The following is a 22,230-nucleotide window of genomic DNA, read 5'->3' as shown; positions in this document are numbered from 1 at the left end:
GATACCCACCGGTTTGAAGAAATAAGATGACTTATTAAGGTAAAAACTTCACCATTGTATACTTTTTACAATTACGATTTAGACCAAACTTTCGAGATTTTTGTCTTTCGTGTTGGTTAATTTTTTGCTTGTGAACAGACGCTTGAGAGGTGGCGTAGTTTGATCACGCTGGAACGGCTTGATAATTTCTAAAAAAGTTTCCATAAATTCAGTGGCAATGATACCTTGTAACTTTTATCAAAATAGAATTCGGTGAGGTTTAGTTTTGTACATGTAGCACGCTGCTCAAAACTCCTGAAATTTACCCTTTTAATCGCCGTCAGCAACGGCGGGCGAGCCCAAATTCAATTTTTGTGTTGTAATTAGGGAATAATAATCTCACAGGAAAAGACCCACTCCCCTTCTGACTCGGTCGTGAACATAAGATGCTGGGATTTTCGCAACTTTCGAAGCCCATAAAATGGCAGGATTTGTTAGAAAAAGAAAATTTAAAATGGCCGCAATGCTTTTCGAACAGTTGTAAAGATTCATTTTAGTGAAAAAAATATTTGGGGTTAGGGCACTTTAAAAAAAAGGGGGGAACAAAAGACGAAGCTGAATCATATTGACCACACCAGTTTAATTAGCAGTGCCGGTAAAAGCGGTCCACGGTTTTCGCAACCAAAAATAGTTTTCCTTCATTTTGCCCCCATCGAAAGAGAGGAAAAATAAATTCACTTGCACATTTTTGAAAGAGTTTCTTCATTCAAAATATCTTTATTTCTTTCCCTAACGAAAATGGAACGGTCATCAATCGTCGCTGAGTCCCCTTTAAAGTGGTACTACGACCAAAAAAAACAATTCTTTTTTTTTCTTTGGATTTCAAAACTATGTTAACTAAACACTAACTGACCCAAGTTTTAAGTTCTGATTTTAAAAGACACCTGTTTTCTTTAACTGGAATTTTCTTATTTATTGGTCCGCCATTACTAACTTTAAAATCTTGAGAGAGCTGGGTCGAGGAGAAAATGACGTCAAAGACTCACTAGTTTAAGAATGCAATGGGTGTGTACGCGGCCGAATTAATATGCAGCACGGGAGTTTCGGGCTTTCAGACTTTTAAACCCGTGTTTTGCACATGTAATAAATTGCGTTTACACGCTGAAATTTTAAGTTAGTGAGTAAATGACGTCATTTTCTCTAGACCCAACCCTCTGAGGTCCAATCGGCCAGTTTGGAACGTGAGTAATGGCGGACCGTGAAATCCAAAACTTACACTCAAAATAAACAGCCTTTGGATAAAACTCAAAGCTCAAAATTTTGCCAGTTAGGTGTTAAGCACGCTTTCAAAATCTGAAGAAAAAAAGGAAATGATTTTTTGATCATAGTACCACTTTAAAGTCAAAGGCGTGCCTCGCGCTCAGGAGGGAATGCTTTGCATCGCCATCGCGGTTGTTGGGATTACCTCTGTTAGCGTACAGAGGTGCGACACGTACTATAGAAATGATCTTAGTAAGCACGGACATAATGCTAGACATTCAAACCAATGAAGACACCAAAACAACATTTCTGTCAAATGTGGGGGAAATAATTAGTCATTGTACATGCGCATTGGTGGTAAGAATCAAAGGTTGTTTGCACATGCCTTTTAAGACGTCCAAAAACTTGTTGGAGAGAACGAAACGGGCGTACAACAATCTAGGTTGAAGCCAATTAGGCAATTCCAGGAGCCCATGACAACATGCGAACAACTCCCATATTAAGCCTATGTCACGGCATTTTTTTCAGACCGATCTGTTTTTAGACTACATTTTCCAAACAAAGGCAGTTCCTGTTCGGTGACACTATGACGTCAAGTTAGTCTTCTTGAGATTCGTCACCGGGCTCACGCGGGAGTCTCATTCGCGGTGACTTCAATCTAAAAATATATTGGTCTGTGAAAATGCCGTGACAGGAATATAGGGTTGTTGTTTGCTCCTAGTCACAGGCTCCTGCAGGAGCTCATCAAAGGGAGCCTTTATCTCCACTAATTCCTTGAGTCAACCCCTTTCTATTTCCCGCGTGCTGAATCTTCCAAGGGAGGCGTTCTATAAGGAAATCTACTCTGGGAAGGGTTGACTCCCAAGCCAAGTATGGGAAATAGAGGCTCCCCTTGATGAGCTCTTGGCTCCTGGCTCCTGGCTCCTGGCAATTGTTATTTGCACGTGCGGATGAGAAAAAATTGGCCATTATGTGTCAAAATAAAACTCGAACTTTTATGTGAAAAATAAGTATTGCGACATGCGAAATTTGAGACATGACTTCAATGAACACTTTGTGATTTTCTGGAAGTATGAAGTAGACTCTCAGGGGACACTTGTATACGGAAAATGCGGTTGTATAATTTATTTAATAATTTATTTTGAAAAAAAAAAAACAACTAGGTTTTGAACAAGAAAAACCTTGTGGAGATAAAAATACTGACGTTGGTTTGCCCAGCCATCCCTTTCACTTTGAGAGCAGAAGCAAAACGAGTGATTGTCGACGAAACTTGAGCCCTGCCGTAACTTCTACTGAGAAACGGCTTTGAAGGGTGCAAGGCCATTTCTAGAAATCTGTTAATGAAAAAGTTCAAATGAAGGCGAATAAAATTGTCCACAAATCTAGTCAAATGAAATGTGGCCTTAACTGACAGCCGCGTGGGGAGAGTAACGATATGGAAGTATTATTAGAATATTTTCTTTTTTCAAAGTAATTTAATTCGGTAATTACCCCACTGAGTTTCCAACGATGAAAGAAGACAAAGTTGACAAATATACTAAAAGTACGTTTTAAAGAAAGGAATACGAATAAATGAAATGAGATAGCCATGACACAAACGAATAAGGAAGTTTGCATTTAAAGAATTAGCACTTTAATCAGTATAGGACGGAATATTAGTTGGACATTTTCTGTCTCCACCAACCACGATACCAGAAATGAAAGCTCATTCAACACTCCACAAAAAACAATAAATTCAAAAACATCAGTTGTCTCACATGATAAATTCAGCAATCATAGGGCAAAAAAAGGAGGTTGAGACATTTATTTCTAAAAGCCGCCGAATTTTACGTTTTATTTGCATGCTGAGAGGAAACAGCTGGAACCTCGCTAGTGATAATATTGTAAGTTTGAATGGTTCGTTTCAGGACGGTTTTAATGTCGATCACACATAAATTTGAATTTCTGAGTGGAGGTCACGAAATATGGCTTGATGAAAATATAATTACCGAGAGTCTATCCAGATCAAGTGTGAAACATTTTCCAGAAAACTCTAAACTCATACATTAATTAACAAAGAACTCCAGTTGTTTTAGGAAACGGCGAAGTTTCGAACGTTTTCCAAAAGAAAGCGAAAAAAAGACAGCTAAAGCTAAGAGGTCAAAGGCAAAAAGCGGATTTGTCCTTAAATATAAGTAAATAATTCTTTTTTCATTACCGACTAACAGAGCAGAATTTCAGGCACACTACTCCTTAGCAAGGAAAGTTTAAGATTGAACATTTCAACTTGTCCTGTATTACACACCTTTTGTTTGTGGTACACCCTTCAGCATTGCATCCTTTTTTTTTTATCCTTCTCCCGTTCATTGATATATCCAAAATATGAATATACTGTTTACTTTTCAAAATTCAAAGGCATTGAATTTCGTCGCAATACGAACGTTCTAGTAGGCAACTCAAAAAGAAAAATTCCAGCTTTTCCAAAGACTTCCCCTTGCAAAATATAGTCTACCATATTTTTATGTTATACTAAGGGTGCGTTCGATTGACCCTATTCCGGAATAAGAATACATGGAATATAAGTTAGAAATCCTTCGTTTTTACGGAGATTCACATTAAAATTGTCAAACATCTGCTAAAATGCTATTTTAAACATATTTTTATCATCCTTGCTGCTTCGAAACGCGCCAAACATACCGTTTTAATCATCACTCCACGTATTCTTATTCCGGAATAGCGTCAATCGAACGCGCCCTAATATTTATTACATTTTACAAAAACGACGAAACCTTTGATTTTCAAACATCTGCAGAAATCTAAACATTGTCACGTCTGGTTTTCAGCAGATAGATCACGCCTCCACCAGTTTTCAGCTCAAGATAACAGAGGCTATTCATATTTAGAGAGAACAACCCTCTTTGAATCAACAATTACGCCATGTCAATCTAAAACTATCTTTTTAATTCCCACACATTCACGCTATACAGTCAACTCTCTCTAAGACGGACACCATCGGGACCGGCCTCAGCTGTCCGTCGTAGAGAGGTGTCCGGCTTATAGAGAGTCGACGTAACATGACCACAGGAATTTTAAGATAATAATGCTACACCTGTGCACAGTGAATACGAGTCTGCTTAAAGTTTGTTTTAAGTTATTTACTTGAATGAAACCTACAAACTGGAACAAAGATATATTTATAAAACTGAATCTGTTGTCGTATTACAATCAAACGGGTTAACTAGAGTCCAAACAGTGAACATTATATTCTGCAACGAAAACATATCCATCTTATGACTCAGGACTGTCTTTCGCTGCACCAAGTCAAAAAAGATATCATTTTTTCTAAAAGAAAAACAATTGGTGAAAGCAAGTTACGTTGATAGCTTCTAATAGTCATGGCTTTGCTGGGCATGCACTTAAGAAGGAAAGAAGTCTGTGATCGTGGATTGTTTCAGGTGCAACAGTTTAAAATCTTCAAAGCGCTGACCAACGCTGCTTAATTTTGATACGAGGATTTCATCTTGCAGCGTTGAGGAGGCGAATTCCTTTAGGTAGTTAACCAGTCTAAGAGCTTCTGTAGTGGATTTGATGGCTGGAGCCGGTGGTTCGAAGTCCACATCTTGGCCTTCTTTGTCACTGTCTGCGACCACTACAACTTTACTAGCAGGTTCCTCGGATTCTTTTTGATAGAGATCGAGGGCTTCATCCCTTAGTCGTTGTCGCCATTTGGAGAGGGTGGCACATGATGGAATCTCTTGGTCAGCAGTTACGTATTCTTCAGCTGTTGTCTCGCCCTGACTAATACGTCGTACAAGCTCTGCGAATTCTTGATCCTCTTCTTCCTCAGATCTCGCGTTATTCTGTACCACATTGGAAAATCCACATTTGTCGAAGCACTTCTGAACAATTTCTTCTGGTACTTCATCCCAGGCCTGTTTGATCCACCTTATTGCCTGTAAAACATCAACTTCCTTGGCGATATCTGGAGCTGTTAGTCCGCGGTTAACACGTGAAACAACAAATTTCAGGAGGAAATTCCTGTACCTTACTTTGAAATTCTTAATCACGCCTGCATCGAGAGGTTGAAGTCGTGATGTCGTATTGGGAGGGAGAAAGACAACTTTTATGTTTGAAAACATTCCTGCTGGGACATTGGGTGACAACCTGCGTTGTCAAGGAATAAAATGATTTCTCCTTGCTCCCTTCGCATTCTTCTATTGATCCCTTCCAAAATCTCAATCATGATTTCTGAATTCATCCAAGATTTTGGATTCGAGAAATAGTTAACATTCGCGGGCCTTCGTTTGTCTCTTAAATTCTTGAAACATCTTGGGTTCTTGCTTTTCCAGATAACAATCGGCTCTTCTTTCTCACCATTTGCATTAACAAAGAAGGCGACTGTCATTCGGAGTTTAGATTTCTTGCCACCCTTGCATCTGCGTCCTTCCTCTGCCAAACTTTTTTCAGGAAGCGCACGAAAGAAACACCGTCTGGTCTTCATTCCAGATATCTTCCGGTTTGTATCCTTTGCATAATTCCCTTAGTCTTTCCATCCAGGACTCCACTGTTTCAGTTTGTACCTGACCTCACCTTCGACAGACTGCTGCTTAATCCCATAGCGACTTTTCCAACACTCTAGCCACCCACTTGAAGCTTTAAATCCATGCATCATATTCCCCTGGCTTGTTCAATTTCTTGGCTATTTCAGTGGCTTCTTCTCGAATCATCGGTCCATTTATAGCCCTTTATAGGCACCATCGCATCTCTAGCCAAGCAGTACCATTGATATACTGCCTCATTTATTTCTTGATACTTACCATCTCGCGATCACTTGTTGTTGGCCGAGAAGAAGGTTTCATACTGCGCTCTTATTGTTCGTTTATCCTTGATCAATGCTGCAATCTTCGTTTTTCCGACGCCGAATAATTCCTCCAGTTTTCTGTAACCAACTTTAGGATTTTTTTCAGCATGATCTAAAACGCGAATTTTCTCCTCCAGAGTTAAGGTTTTCTTTTGCAACCAATTGCATAGTTGTTTAGACATTTTGCTCACACGTGGAAATGAAACCAGAAACGTGACGCTGAAGTTTTAGGCTTACTTTACGCTATTATCGCGTCTCAAAAGTTGACAAGTTTCAGGCTTTGGCGGCAACTAACTCCGGATATGAAATCATCAAACATTAACGTATCGACTTCTGCAGCTGTATGCAAGAACGGACTTGGATGCAAAACTGTCTTAACAGCTGGCATGTCCAGAGATCATTATAGCTTTAACTCCTTTGTGCGTGGCCACCACGTTAATAAGGATGAATGGACACCCACTGTTCGCGAGAGTTTGAACTGTGTGCGAGGACCGCCAAATAAAAAGGACAAAAACGCGCTTGCAATCATGCGAGATGACAAAGTGGTCGGCCACGTGCCGCTGTCCTATTTACGCTGTGTGAGCAAGTTTTTGGAAATCAGCTCGAGTACTGTAACATGCACGGTGACTGGAAAGAGAGTAAATCGAGGTGGTGGTTATGGTCTAGAAGTGCCTTAGCAGTATTAATTTAAAGGGAACTCGCTAGCTGTGAAATGGCTAAGTGAACGCATTGCGAAAGAAAGAAAGATAGTTCAAGACGCTTGGGCAAGGAATCAAGAAAGAAAAACCGGCAGCAAAAGGAAGCAGCAAGGAAATAACAGCGGGGAAAGCTGTAGTTCAGCTAAGAAAGCAAAAAAATAACTGTTTTAGATTACAATACAATTCGGTTGTTATTTTTTGAATGGGACAAAATGATGACTGATTTAATTTTAACTTGTACTGTATGTAATTTGCCGACAAGATAAGAGCTGTCAATTAAACGTCTGGTGTTAAAAAGAGTCACGTACTTGGTAATTTAGGAATTTTTCTTCCCTAAATCGTAATTTGCGGTCACATTCAGCACCTCACAAGTGTCCGTTGACAATTTCAAAGTGTCCGTTGTCCGTCTTATGGAGGTGTCCGTCTTATAGAGAGTTTGGTTATAGTAAAATGACTGAGAAACGGCCGGGACCAGCACCAGGTGTCCGTCTTATAGAGGTTTCCGTTAAGAGAGAGTTGACTGTACTTCATCCCGTCGTTACTATTTTTCACATTACCATTTTCTATTTATTATAAATTCAGCTTCTATCGCTTTGTATTCGGACTAACTTAGGATGGCAGAAGTTTCTGCGAAACGTGTTTTATAAACTCAATGGTTTGGTCGTTTTCTCAAAATTCTTTGCTTGTCTGCTACTATCAACACCATTTATTACATTCATTTAGAAATTGCTGGTGATCCTTGCAGAATGAATGGCTCTTTAAACTGCGATTTATTCACGAATCGCACTTTTTTTCCTTAAAATCGCAACCTTTTCGTCAGACAATGAGAAAGGAATCTAAAACAAAACAACCAATTAGATTTCAAGTCTTGTTTTAATCAACCAATCAAATTGCAGGAAAATAAAAGACAAACACGGTCATTTTGCGGCGAATTTTGCAACTTTTGTTCCCGACACTATGCTTATTTCATTACTTACAGTTTATGAATGATGATAATAACCTCCTTCAAGCTGAAGACCAACACTGATTTAGGGGAGTTTCAAAGACCAAATTTCACGACAAGAAGTTCAAAGGTGGTTGAGTTGGTAGTTTCATTCTGCGGTAGCATGAAATTACCAACTTAACCACCCTTTTAAAGCTTTTAAAGAAGTGGTTCGTGTTTGGATTACTAATGGAACTTTCAAGAAGCTCCAAAAACCTTTCGGGCCCGGAAAGCAATCCGTGAAACTAACATTGGCTTATTATGAAAGGCTTCCCGGTTCAAATATGTTTTCAAGACCAGTAACAAAACAAGAATTACAAATATTCATGACTTGAGAAGGCTCTCCTTTTGAAGAAAGCTAGGGATTTACGTCGCGCAAAGTACGCCCGAAATTTTTCAGGAATCCCGAGCTGTTTAAGAAACGTTGCAGATTTAAAGGAATGATAACATTACCAGCCGCAGCGCTAATAACAGAGGCAATGGCAAGAACACCTTAATTATTGAAAAACTGAGGTAAACCTCTTTATGATTTTTCTTAAGCAGAGTGTTTCTTGTCTGACTAGTGCCTTGCACCTGTTGCCCTCTATTTGTAAATTTTGAAGAAATACACAAAAATGTCAATGAATAGATTTCACTAAATTAGCACTTAAGACTTTTAAACTCGTTAAGAGATCCATTAACCATTTGTAAACTGCCAACGAATTCTAAGTTGTCAGTTTATCCATCTGATTATTGTTAAAAACGAGTAGGAGTTATGAAAATACGTGAGGTGGTCGAATCAAACACATCAAGGAGGCAGCCGATCACGAACGATAACCACACATTGGTGTCCGCAAACCATGCGAAAAAACTTTAAAATTAGCCTGGTGATATCTTTCTTGTTTTGGTTTTTGACTAGTGTCATTCATGAAGGTAGGTCTGTCACCTTGTAATCTCGTTGTACAAAAGTACCCGGCATCAAGATTACAACATAAGGTCTTAGGTATTCATTTAATCGTCATCTATTTTTACAGAGTTAAGCCGTGCAATAGCCTTCTTTAGATCAGCAGATTCATCATTAATTGAATGTCAAGAATTTAACGAATCAGGTTACTGAGAACACAACGATATATTCATTTTTTACAGGTAAAAAAGGCATGAATGATTCTTTAAATGCAAAAATAACCAGGAAATTTAAGAGCGACCGTTCAACCGAAAAATAAATTCTGGTGTCTCAAATAGAACCGCTTTTCCGCTTATCCCTCGGACCTAGACTACGACCAGTCCTTTTTTGCCTTGTACCCGGAGCTTAACATTTCTATTTTCTTTGAGTTATAATGTGTAGCTGTGGCCATTAATTAATAGTTCGAACGTGCGTAAAAATGGTCGCGCTACACCTCGAAGCCGTCTTCACGCAAGTCTTTAAATTAGGGCTTTTAGATGAATAACTTCTGAAAGCGTTCGCGCTCGACCGCAAATCACTGATCATGAGAAATCTGCATCTCGTTAAGAGAGTATACTTATCCTACAATCAGTGACACATTGTTGGTACACTGACGGAATTAATCGGGCATCCCACCTTTCAATGTTGTTTAGAAACTAAAACGTACTGAACAGTTAGATTGGGTGCATTGCGCTATCCAACATTGAACGGGGGAAAGGGGGTGGGTGTTCCAACGACTTATGACCGTGACTGTAGCTTCTGAATCGCACATTGAAAACGCCGTCTGGCTTTTTGGTCAAAATGAATCGGTCACGATCATCGCATTATAACGTGCGAAACTCGGCCGTTGCGAAGAAAGAGGCCCCCAAACTATCGAGGCCTGCTTCTCCGTTCTCAGGGCCTTCATCATCCCGACAAAAGCGAGAAAACTCGGGCTCTAAGTTTAGCGAGTTGTTTCTCTCTTTGTTTCGTCACAGGTGCGTCACGCAAGCACAGCCCAGGATGTGTAATTGTTGGCAAATTGAGTGATTGTCCAAAGGACGAAGAGACAGTAGACCCAGAATCCCACCCGCCTTTCGATTGCTCGATGAAACGTGGCGGAACAATAAAGAAAAACACGACATGGAAACAAGTTGTCAGCGAAGTGAGACACAAGGAGTGCCTTGTTTTGAAAACAGCAAATTCAGAGAAGCGCATATACTTGGCAAGTACGTGATGCTTTGTTACTACTTTTCTTGTAATGATTTACCTCGTTACCATTTATATCTTTATAAACAAGTAAATTACAAACCTGTAAATGACAAAAGTGATCGCTCCTAATAATTTTTGTACGAGACCCGTGGCTGCGTTCCTCCTGGAAACCATGCAACTTCGATATATTTTGTGGCGGTTCTTTAATCGACAGGCCTAACTTTTTTTAGATTGCTTTTCGCGCGAATTCAGACGCACACGCCTGCTCTTAACTCAGTATTTTTAGAGCTTTTAAGTTAACTCTGAGTTTTGGGGCTGAACGTTCTTATTTATTGCGATTTGAGCCTGAAAACGTTCTTAAGGTGACTGAACAGTTTTTAAGCACTTATGATTTCATTTCTGGAAGCTCAAACTTGGTCACCACGAACGTTTACATTTTTGACAGTCAATGTCCTCTGCAGGCTGTTACCATGGTTACCCATCTAGAATAAAACAAGGCCTAAAGAATATTTATTCCTCATTTGCGCAAAATACACTCATAAGTTTTTTTTGCAACACTTCCTCACTTAAAATAACAGAAATGAAATACGTTTAACAGCTGTTATCATGGAATTTCAATTGCAATAGACGGGTTTTTCATAATTCGCTGATAGACGTTTTTCAGTTTTCCCAAATTTGTTAAGATACTAAGTTCGACTGCACTGAAACTGACTTGCTATTCACTGTATCATGCAATAAGATATCTACATCGTGTCGCCAAGTATACGAGTTAATTGTCTTGTTAAACTATAGTTTCACATTCCTTTTACCTTTATTTGTACTACTCACAAGAACGAACCAACAAACAAACAAATGAGCGAGCGAGATCTTTACAAATGACTCTCGGCCTGGGTATGTTCTTAGCATGTAATTAAAATTTTGGTTACTTGCAGCCTGGACTTTCTTATAAAAGAGATTCTCGTTACAAAAAAAGATTGTAGCAGTAGACCTCGCACACCACCTTACAACCGCAGGAAATCTAGCAAAATGATCCATCCATGTTAAGTTTCGGTGATTTACTTAAACTTCAGTGTGCAAGCTTTAAAAAGAGGCCATTTTTTATGTTTCAATCTATTTTGATCAACTCCATCTTCAGCTATTAGCAACAATAAACTACTTTCGTGCACTGACATGGTTTTTGGTAACGAAAATATTGCATATGTTTTGAGTGTCCTCTGATACAAGGACGTTTTTTACTCATCGAAGAAAGGCTAGATTAGTGGGACACTAACTCAGTGTTTTGGAATTCATTACCACTCATTACAAAGCACTGAAAAAAAACCACTCCATTTTCTAGATATCGGCAATTCATGAAGTGCTCTTAGACTATGATTACATATGGTAAATACATCGTTAAAGTCTACTGTTCAATCGTCCGATCAACACTTGAGTACGCTAGCATAGTATATGCCAATCTGCCGCGATATCTCTCTGACTCATTAGCAAAGATACAGAAGCACGCAATGGCCATAATTTATCCAGGCCCTAGTTAATGCCAACAAAGTCACACTACAAGAGCGCAGAATAGCCGCGTGCAAACTGTTCATATCTGGCCTAACGCCACAGAATCCTTTATATCAACTTGTGTTAGACCGTATCGATGTGGCTGCTTCCTCTTATCAGTTGAGGCCTCGAAGCAACAACGGCAGATTCTTGAAGCCGTGTAATACAAATAGGTTTAGTGAATTCGTCACGAATATGTTTGCTCTTAAATTGAATATAAATCCCATGTAATTCCATTCATTATCACATTATAGTATTAATTATTTAATGGATCTTCTGACCCGAAATCCTGTAATTCAGTTCAATGCTGCTAGAGGATGAATTAAACATATTTATTTATTTATTTATTTATTTATTTATTTATTTATAGTTGCGTTCGATAAAAGGAGAACGCGTCCTAATTTTGTTCAGATCGGGTAATTGTGTGGTCTTGCCAAAAGGAATCAAAAATTTTGTCTGTAAGGTACACCAAAAGGGCCTGCCCGAAGATTCTTTTGTTGTTTGCAGGGGCTCCCTTTCGTGAATTTTCGCATGCACATTGATCTCGATCTGATGACAGTCTCTTTTTGTCACATGCTTAATTTTCTCGCTTGGAACCCTACGGAAACACATAGGCTAAGCGACTGTCGAACACACTTCAATAATCCGAGATTACTACTGCAGTAGTTACAGAGTATTATTGAGTTGCATAAAATTTATAATATCGTTATTTCTTTAATTCTTAGTTGGTTCATGAAGCAATACTTTTAAGCCTAATAGGCCATTTCCGAGTTCAAGCCTGCCTCATCTTCAAAGCGAGTCTAAGTGCGAAGTTTTTGTTAGGAAAATTAGTTTTCATTCACATGTAAAGTAGAACTAATTACCAGTACAAAAACTGGAAGGAGGCAGACATGAACTCGGAAATGGCCTATTGTTAATTCAACTATGTTATTTTCTTCGGGTCAGCGGCTAATTCATTAGTTCACTGAACTATTTGGGTGTCCACAGCGTCACAAAGAGTATTGTCGTTTATCTATTTTTGTTTTCCTTTTTCTTTATGATTTGTACTAATTGTGTCATAGGGTGTCTCATTATTTTCAGATTGCCCCATTAAGAACAATCTCGCTACCTTGTGTTCATTTTTAAAACAGATTTATTTATTTTGCGAGCTTTTGCCCAAACTTGTAAGTGTTTCTTGCCTTCTAGGTGCCTTGGTGATTGCCAGCCGTTCAGGTTCCCCAAAATACATCTATCAGAACCAGGGGATAGATATATACTGCAACTTTAAAGGAAGGCCTCGACCTCAAATAACTTGGTACAAAAACAACAAACCAATCACCAACGAATCGGAGAGTTTGCATCACAAAGAACTCGAAAAGTCACGAGACAATGGTATCTTAATCACTTCGAGTACTCTCCATGTTCCAGGCCGCGAAGAATTCGAAGCACTTTATATGTGCGCCGCAAACAGTAGATTGAGCAACGAATGGTCGACATTTCAGAATTTTACAATAGAAGTGCTATTCAACTGTAAGTGGTTTCATGTGTGTTTTATTAATTTATGGTTTATTCAATTTGTTAAAGTGGTACTATGATCAACAAGAAACTATTTCAAAAACATAATAATAGTGTTTCGTTTCCGGAATGGTAAGGGCAGGAGAAAAGCTAACATACTGTAGTGTGGGTCACTCGGTCTGTCATATTTATTTCGCTTCGTCTTGATTGAACTCTCGAGAAATAAAGATAAAAATGTGAATGCAAACTCTCTGAACGGTGAGAAGCCTGTCAAGGAATATTAACCATTAAAGCGAAGAACATATACTTGTTCATGTGCACAATACATCGAGGAATATATAGCCTTCAAATGCCTACTTTACCTTCAAATGCCATTTCAAATTCCGTTTCCCGTGAATTTTCCATTATTTGTGGTACATGTGAACCTACAGTAGGCAGTTACCCTAGCTTTAAAATAACTGGTTACTGGTTAACCCAATTTATTACTATGGCTCACCCATGCGAAGATTGTTTACATTACTCGTTAACACGAAGAGAGATAGCTTTGGATTTTTCAACCATCTCTTTATACCGCGCACCTGTGGCTCAGTTGGTTGAGCACCGGGCTGTCACGCCGGAGGTCGTGAGTTCAACTCTGGCCGGACCAACACTCGGGGTCTTTAAATAACTGAGAAGAAAGTGCTGCCTTTGTAATTACATCTGCAAATGGTTAGACTCTCTAGTCTTCTCGGATAAGGGCGATAAGCCGGAGGTCCCGTCTCACAACCCTTCAATGTTCAATGTTCATAATCCTGTGGGACGTAAAAGAACCCGCCCACTTCTCGCAAAGAGTAGGGCATGTAGTTCCCGGTGTTGTGGTCTGTCTTCTGTGGTGTATCATGGTTAGGAAGGTAAATGCTCGGAGATATTAGCTACACCAAGCTACTCTAAAAATCCGAGGGTATGTATCAGAAAGTAAATTTCAACTTACTTCCTTCATTAACGTTAGCTGGTCAATGCCTTGAACCAGTTGCAATCTTAAGATACTTGGGTATGATATCTATATTGACCATCACCTTTGTAACAAAGTTAGTAGAATTAATGTATTAATGTCACAATTAAGGTTAAACATTGTCTAATCAATATCTATTACTCGCTTATTTAGCCGTATTTACTATATGGCTCTATGTTGCGGGGTAGTGATTATGAAAACCCATTGTCACAGCTTATAAAATTCAAAAATAAAGTTATTAGAATAATTAATGATGTTCCCCCATCCCGCATTATGTTTCCTTAGGTCTATTGAAATTTTACGATATTGCTAAAATGTACAAATTTATTTATGCATGATCGTCTTTGTGGCGATAAGCCATATAATTTTTTCCATATTACTGATTTCGGAGCAACAATCATTCAACTCAGGATGCATCTTTGCAGTATTTATTTCTTCATGCCAATGTAAGATAATTCTGCCTATCTATTATTGGAAAATACTTTTGGAATGACTTCCTCTTTATAATCGAAACAGCACATCTAAAATCCTGAAATGAGTAAATTTTGCACCAAGGAAACGTGTAAGTGCATTGTAAATAAATAAATGATAAATAATTTAACCACGAATCAGTGTCAATCTCCACATTTTTGTGCAAAATTAGTATTTGATGTATCCACAATGACTGGATAGCATTGAGGGGACGTCCTATGACTGTTCTTCCAACAAACAACTAGCTCGAAGTTACAGATTTCTATTAGGACAATAGGCTCACTTTGCTGGTCGCTTGCGTACGCCTTGCCACTTTTAAATTTAAACTGTTTAACTCAAATTATTCTTCTGATATTTGTGTGTCGGCTGTTAAAGGCGATTCCCGTATCATGAATTTTTTTCTAAGATTTGGCCAGGAGAACGCATGAGATGCCGACTTGAGTTTCGTTCTCCGAGTTAGAATTACTTGTGCGCGTCATTTCATCAACTTGAAACTCTCGCAGCTTAGGGCAATATGACATAATACAAATTGAAAAAGGCTTCAAATTTAATGCTTTTAACAGTCGTGAAAGTTTGCCAAGTGAAAGACACAATTGGGCCGAGTGAGATGATATCATAACAAGATTTGGAGCCATTTTGTAGACGACACCGTGTCACACGAAACCTGCTGTGTTGAACCTTGCCACTTTAAATGACAATTTCTTTACACAAATATTTTCTTTGGTTGTTGGGCTTACTGTAGGAAGCGGGAATTCCCGTATGACGGCCTATGACAAAAGTCTCGAAAAAGAGAATTAAAATACTTTTTGCCAAGGAAATTTAAATAATCTGGAGCACTCTTAAAGTAAAGCCTTGCGTCTTCGCTAAATCTGTTCGCTTCAAGATTCAAAATCAGCCCTATTTCTTCTCCAGAACAATTCCCGACTCTACTTCGACCATGTGGTTCGAAATTTCAAGGTTGGGAAGCTTTATAGCGAATTGAGATGTTCTTCACCAGTGGGCTGCCATTTTTCGACTCCACCTTGTTAGCTGACTTATCGTTGTCCTCGCTTCAAACGCCAGTTCACCCATATTTTTGAATGTAAACTCACATTTCAATTTAAATCCGACTTACTTTATTCTTAAGGACGTTCGCGCCCGTTGCTACTGCGCATTTTTCGCGCATGTCACGCACACGTCATGCATCGCAAACCACAAAGGTAAACACGATGATAAAGGCGCAAACATTTTCCACAAGAATGGAACGAGAAAGCGTGTGGCATTAAGGGATAGCTGTGGACCCATGCAAGTCTTCTCGGAAATGTCACGCAATGACGTGACAGTGCGAATATACCATCGTTTTGAGAACTTCGCAGCGATTTTACTCTCTTGAATGCTGGGTGACGCCTATTTTTCTTTCCGTAAATCACTTCCTTTTCTGATTTTGTCCATTTTAACAAAAAACAAAAAAAATCTGTGCGTGAGAAGTTACAAATATTTTGCCTTTTATGCACTTGTGCGACCGAAGTTTTCTTTCTTAGACTAATATGTATCGTTTTTCAAGGTCTATTTCACCTCAGAAAAAGACATCAGCTCCAAAGATTAATAAAGTTGTATTAGTTATGTTGAATTGAGTACGTTTACCTGATCTAAATTTCGCGAATGTAGCTTTTTTATTGCTGACTGTTGTAAACTAAGATCCTCTTAAAATAACGCAAGCTTCTAAAAGTGCACCTAATCAGGCGAGTAGCGTCCTATACGCATATACGCACGTGCGTACTTGAAGTGAACAGAAAATTTTGAAATTTTTGGCAATTGTTTCTATTTTTAACATTTTACTTGCACGCAACCAAGATTTCGTGATTAAAACACCACTTTGATTAAATTCTAAAAACTAAAACGAAAGCTATTATCCCATGTTCTAACTTTGCATTGCCCTTTTTTTACACTAAACAATGCAATGTTGTTTGGACAGAGTGCAACAATTCAAAAAGGCGAGGTTGCAAAGGAGCGACGTTCCGAGAACGTTGTTAACAATTGCAGTCACGCTAGCTCTGACTTTTAAACAGATTCGAACACATCGATATTTCCCGTTTGCTTTTATGTGATACATAATATGTCAAAAAGATCCAACAAAGATTTTTTCAGTGTCATCCAAGACGAAAATAGTGGATCTAACGATGAAGAAGGTAAGCTGCTTGACCGTATTGCCTTCAATGAAAACTGATAAGCGAATAACGTCGCTAAGCATGCTTAAAAAAATTTAGTAATTGGCCTTACTTGTATATTTTTAGAAACATTTCCGGAAAGAATAGAAAGATAAATCCCGACATCATTGCAAGAACACCCTGGTTGAGATACAGCCCTTCGACAGACACCCTCTACTTTTGTTACTGTTTATTATTCATCACCCATGATCGTTCTTTCCGTACTCATGATTGGTCCAATATTTCTAAACTAGTGAAGAAGCATGTCTGCGAAAAAAGTGCTCATCACATTGCAGTAGCTCGCGGGGAAGCGTTTCTACCTACACACACAGCAAGGTGGTGCACCTAACATCTGTCAACAGCTTCACTCTCCAAGAGCGGAACAAGTTAGAAGGAATAGAATGATTCTCAAGTGTATAATAGAGGCCCTAGTTATGATGGGGAAGCAAAACATAGCTATCAGAGGTCACCAAGAGGAAGATAGCAATTTTATGGCGATGCTGTCTGTATTGGCGAAAGAAAACGCAGTTCTGCGTGACCACCTAGAAAACGCACCTCGGATTTCCAAGTATAGAAGTCCGGATATCCAGAACGAGATCATCTTTTCTTCAGCAAAGCAGATTCTCGATGGCATCATTGACAATTGCAAGAAATCTGTCATTTATGCGTTAATTGCTGATGAGTCGACTGATGTCACAAATAAATAGCAAATTTCTATTTGTATACGTTTTGTTAGCAGGAAAGAGGACGGGAAAGTCAAACAATTCATACGTAAAGAATTCCTTACTTTTGTACATGCAGACAAAGGAACCAATGCTGAGGAACTCACAACAAAATTTCTAGAGACCATCCAGAGCGTCGGTCTTTCAGTGAATGATATGAGAGCCCAAGGATATGATGGTGCCAGTGTGATGAGTGGGCACGTGAGTGGAGTGCAAACACGGATTCGTCAAGTAAATCCAAATGCTGTTTATGTCCATTGTCGACCTCACGTCTTAAACCTCTGTATTGTCCATGCATCAAAGCTTCCACTTGTGAGAAACATTATGGATACCATGCAAGAAGTTACGTTGGCCTTTAAGTTATCTGCAAAACGTTTGTTGGTATTTAAGGAACAACTTGGAGACAATCCTGTTGCTAGAGAAGAAATGGGAAGACGCTCAAAGCTGAAGCTGCTTTGTGAAACGCGCTGGGCCTCCAGAGCAGATTGCCTGTCAGTTTTCGTCGACGCTTTCAAGGTATTAATTGATATTCATAATCTGAATGATAGCCCATCTTCTATGAGCTAAATACAATGGAACATTTTTCTTATCCATTAATGTTCATTTTCAGGTTATAATCGACACGTTAGACCAGCTAAGCGAGGAAGGTGATTGCAAGGCCAGAGCGCTCCACGCGTCTACTCTGAAATGGGACTTCATTATTACTCTTGTTGTGCTCCAGCATATTTTTGAATATACTAACAAGCTGTCGGTATACCTTTAAGTGAGTAATCAAACGATATCATAGTATATCCTTGATTTTTACATTTACCACATTACTAAGAATCAAAACCATTTTTGTGTACCCAGAGCCCTGATCTCGACTTGACTCAAGCCTCTGAAGAAGCAAAAACCTGCTCCTCTGTTCTGAATGCCGAGCGAAATGACGATGCTGTTTGGGAGGCCTTGATGGAAAAGGCTATTGAAATCGCCTCGGATTGCGGCATTGATCCATCATCGCCGAGAAGGGCAGGAAGGCAACTACATCGCAACAACGTTCCAGCAAATACCCCATCAGCATATTGGAAAATGTCAATGTATTTGCCATTTCTTGATCACCTCGTCACAGAGATCAATGAAAAGCTCGTGGTGCCACTACCAGGCTTCCAGGCTCAGCTCCTTATCCCAGGTAAAATAAAATGATATTGCATTGGCTACAAGAATTTTGTGGATCTCAGATTACTGTTCTTGCTTATAGGAAAGCTTGGCCAGTTGACGCAGGAAAAATTGAAGTCGATCCATGAGCACTACGGTGGTGACATGGCCATCGATTTAGAAGAGTTCAAACTCGAAGTGACCAGATGGAGGCACCGCTGGTCTATCAGGGAGCCAACCGATCCTCTCCCGCAGACGTTGGTAGAAACTCTAGATGTAGCTAATCCTGCATTCTACCCAGCAATCTATGTAGCAATAAAAACGCTCTTGACGTATCCTGTGTCGGCATGCGCTGCTGAGCGCAGCTTTAGTTCGATGAAAAGGTTGAAGACGCCACTACGAAACACGATGACCGACGATCGCCTTTCATCGTTAGCAATATTGCACATCCACAAGGAGAAAGAAATCAATGTTGAGAGTGTGCTCGACCAGTTTGCACAGCACAAAGAAAGACGCCTCGCTCTTTGCTTATAAATGATACCTGTACTATAAAACGAAACACGCTGCTGAGCGCATGCTTGAGGACGATTAGATCCACAACCAAAAGTGACAATGTTTTTTTGCGCCAAGTTTGCTCAAAATAAGGGCAAGGCGCTTTGTTCTTTGCTTGTATTCACACAACTATTTCGAACAAGAAATAAAGAACGCAGTATTTTCGCTCAGTTTACTCAGGTTTCTAGATCATGTACTTGTGCGTACTTGAAAAAATTACCACGCTACGCGCCTGCTCATGTTCTCGAAAATCTGTACGTGGGAACATTTTGGGCGCGAATGTCCTTAAACAGTACTCCATTCTGGGTCTCCTAAATAAGGAAAAACGCCAGGAAGGCAAAACTATCCTCTGCTCCTTGCAAGTTCTGCAGTTTATCGCCACACTTTTGACTCGCCATCTTCGCTTCATTTGTGATCCTTCGCCGTATTTCCTGTTGTATTGAACCAGTATCAGTCATAAAGATAGGATAATGCCCAGGTCTTTCAAATGACTCATCATCTTTGCATTCATTGTATGCCGTCCTTTTGGAAACATGCGATGAATATTAACGATGCCAGTACTACATCCGCCATTTCTCATGTTCCCGCGTTTCGAATGAATTCGACTAAATTTCAAGGGATTTTCAGGGTGATGAAGCGCATGCGCAACATTAGTCTCCTTTGTTGGTTTACCCTGAAGTCAAAATAGAAACGTTTCGTCTATTTTTCTTTGGATGTCAAACCTATATTAACTAAACATTAAGTAAACCAAGTTTTAAGCCTTAATTTAAAAAATACACTTGTTTATTTTAACTGGAATTATCTTCTTTAAGGGTCTGCAATTACTAACTTTAAAATCTTGAAAGAGCTGGATCGAGGATAAAATGACGTCAAGACTCGCTAGTTTAAAAATGCAATGCGTGTTTTGCATACATACTAAACTGCGTTTGCACCCTGAAATGTTAAGCCGGTGCGTAAATGACGTCACTTTTCCCCAGATCCAACCCTCTGAGGTCCAGTCGGTTAGTTTTCAACGTGAATAATGGCGGACCGTGAAATCCAAGACTTGCACTCGAAGTAAACAGCCCTTGGATAAAAATCAAAGCTGAATGGGTGATGTGATTCGGTCATGACAGTAAGACGTGTTTTCACGAGCTCCGCCAACCGTACTTGTATTTCTGCCTTTGGCTAAGATTATTTTGCCTTTGGTTAAAATTTACCGTGTAGACTCTCTGTCTGTGTTTTTTTATACGTGATAATAAGCGAAACATCATGGCAGAATTGAGTCAAATTAAAGAGTTGTTGAAGAATGAATTGACGCCTATCCACTCCAAGCTAGCTGTACTGTAGGAAAATTTTAAGAATCTCCTCGAACAGTCTAAGGACACTAATGACACTGTCGTCATCAAATCGACGAAAACTATGCAGACAGAGATCAACTCAAAGAAGGATATGGCTCTTAAGACAATGAGAGAAACCGAGGAAATGGCTCAGTACCTCCGAAGGGATTGCCTTGAGATTTCATGAGTGAAACCGAATCCAGAATTTAGCCGCGAGAACATCGTAGACAGTATTGGGAAGGTCCTGAATGTTAATGTCACCGAGAAGGATATTTCAGCACAGGGAGCCCGGAAAAACTGTGTGGCGGTAATATCTACATCTTTAATATGATTTCGATAAACTCCAAGCCCAAAAAATCCGAAGTACTTTTACCTGAAGTGTTCTTAGTGGTAATCCTTGCTGCTGAAAACGACGAATTTTAGTGATTTGAGGGGGTTTGTGTTCGACGTTCACGTGAGCGTACCAATAGAAAGACAAGGGTGGAAAGCTCGGTTTCGGAACGCTCCAGCACCGAGCTGGCAAATTCCCATCGTACAGATTTCAAATCACACACCAGGCAAGCTGAAACCCAGAGGTTTCCTCTCGTTCCATTGTACCTCAAATCCGTCCAAAACTCGAAGCGCTAGACTTCAAATAATATCGAAAAATCCAGCATTCGAAGCTCCAAGTTTTCGAGTGCCGGCCGCCGTTTGCTTTTGTTTGCTCCTCTCTGATTGTATGATTGTTTCTTATCAGCCGGTCGCCTGCGATTGGTCAATGGACACAATGGTGACCAATCGTGAATGTTGGTCTTAGTCTTCCAACGGTTTGAGGAACGCGGGGTTCGAATAAAGCCTCGATGGCTCTCGAAGCAAATGTTTGCAGAGTTTGGCGGCCCTTAATTCCTTCTCAGTGTACAAGCGATTCGACTAAAGAAGACGAATGGGTAGCGTAGATATCGTCCGTGATGTACGTGGAATTTCGACACGATCGAAGCCTTGGGAGCGAATTTATGGCCCTTTTCCTTCGGTCATTCCTTATGGCGGCTTTGTCTGGATGCCCAACACTGGGGAAGAATATAGAGAGGGAAAAGAAGAGGAACCAAAAACCACCTAAATCGCTCTTAATCGACCCAAAAACCGTACCCGATAAAAAATATTTTTGTTCAATTTGAAGAAAACCGTTTTCCCCATACAAATCCTTATGTTTCTACTCTTGTGTAATATAGTGCAGTACAGATACACATACATCGAGCTTGGTACGTGTGGTTCGCGCTGGCTAATCAACCGTGGAGGTATTTCTGTAGATTTTCCGAATTTTCTTCATAAATGTCTTCCCCAAGTGCAGAAATTTTGCTGTAACGCTCAGGCTAAACCCCCGCCCAAAGTAAACTTGAAGAATAACAAGCAACCACATGGCAAACGAACAGGCTACACAGGTGGTCGATATATTCTTGAAAACAAGAGTGGCTTTCCGATAACACCATACAAGGAGCGCGTGATTGACGGCAGCGAATCGCCAAATGCTCGCGAGAGTTTCGATTCGGGGGTCGCGTATCAATGAAATCGGTGGTTACCGTCACAGTTTCTCCGGGCCCCCTGTGATTTCAGTTGCTCATCCATTGCCTTCGTACAAGAAAGACGCGTTGGCAAAACTAATTGTGAAATTTTGCCCTTATGTTATAAACACGTAATCGCAATGAGTTCTCGTAAAATTAGGAGGAAATCTCACTAGCTTGTGTTTTCAGAAGTTTGTTTAAAGCACCTAAACGTTATTTAAGTGTTGGAACGGATCTTGTTTGAAGTTCGTGCTTTCTTGGTTGCACTGCCGTATTTTGCCGATTCTTGTTCCAAGCCAAGCTGGCGTGTTCCAATAAAATACATCATAATGTGAATGATCTCGTTTTCAGAGATACATGGGAATAAAGTACATCAGAAAAACTCTTCTTTGACCTCGAACTGACAAAG

The 22,230-nt window shown here is 39.7% G+C and overlaps 2 protein-coding genes and 1 pseudogene across 2 annotated transcripts; 1 reads left to right on the top strand and 2 right to left on the bottom strand.

The window, feature by feature from the left end:
- Positions 1 to 1,368: 1,368 nt before the first annotated feature.
- LOC138016602 (small nucleolar RNA U3) lies at positions 1,369 to 1,505 on the bottom strand (annotated as a pseudogene).
- Positions 1,506 to 4,634: 3,129 nt separating this feature from the next.
- Positions 4,635 to 6,261, bottom strand: LOC138056761 (tigger transposable element-derived protein 6-like). Its single transcript, XM_068902646.1, has 2 exons — positions 6,080 to 6,261; positions 4,635 to 5,382 (listed from the first exon to the last, which is right to left on the bottom strand). Exons 1-2 carry the CDS (start codon positions 6,259 to 6,261, stop codon positions 4,635 to 4,637), a joined length of 930 nt encoding a protein of 309 aa, XP_068758747.1.
- A 10,732-nt stretch (positions 6,262 to 16,993) lies between these two features.
- On the top strand, positions 16,994 to 18,041 carry LOC138056754 (52 kDa repressor of the inhibitor of the protein kinase-like). The gene is made up of 3 exons (XM_068902633.1): positions 16,994 to 17,124; positions 17,296 to 17,794; positions 17,889 to 18,041. The coding sequence occupies exons 1-3, from the start codon at positions 16,994 to 16,996 to the stop codon at positions 18,039 to 18,041; spliced, it is 783 nt and encodes a 260-aa protein (XP_068758734.1).
- Positions 18,042 to 22,230: the final 4,189 nt, after the last annotated feature.

The sequence above is a fragment of the Montipora capricornis genome, chromosome 1, assembly GCF_036669925.1.
Source record: "Montipora capricornis isolate CH-2021 chromosome 1, ASM3666992v2, whole genome shotgun sequence".
NCBI classification, from domain to species: Eukaryota; Metazoa; Cnidaria; class Anthozoa; order Scleractinia; family Acroporidae; genus Montipora; species Montipora capricornis.
This window is presented reverse-complemented; position numbering and strand designations above follow the sequence as displayed.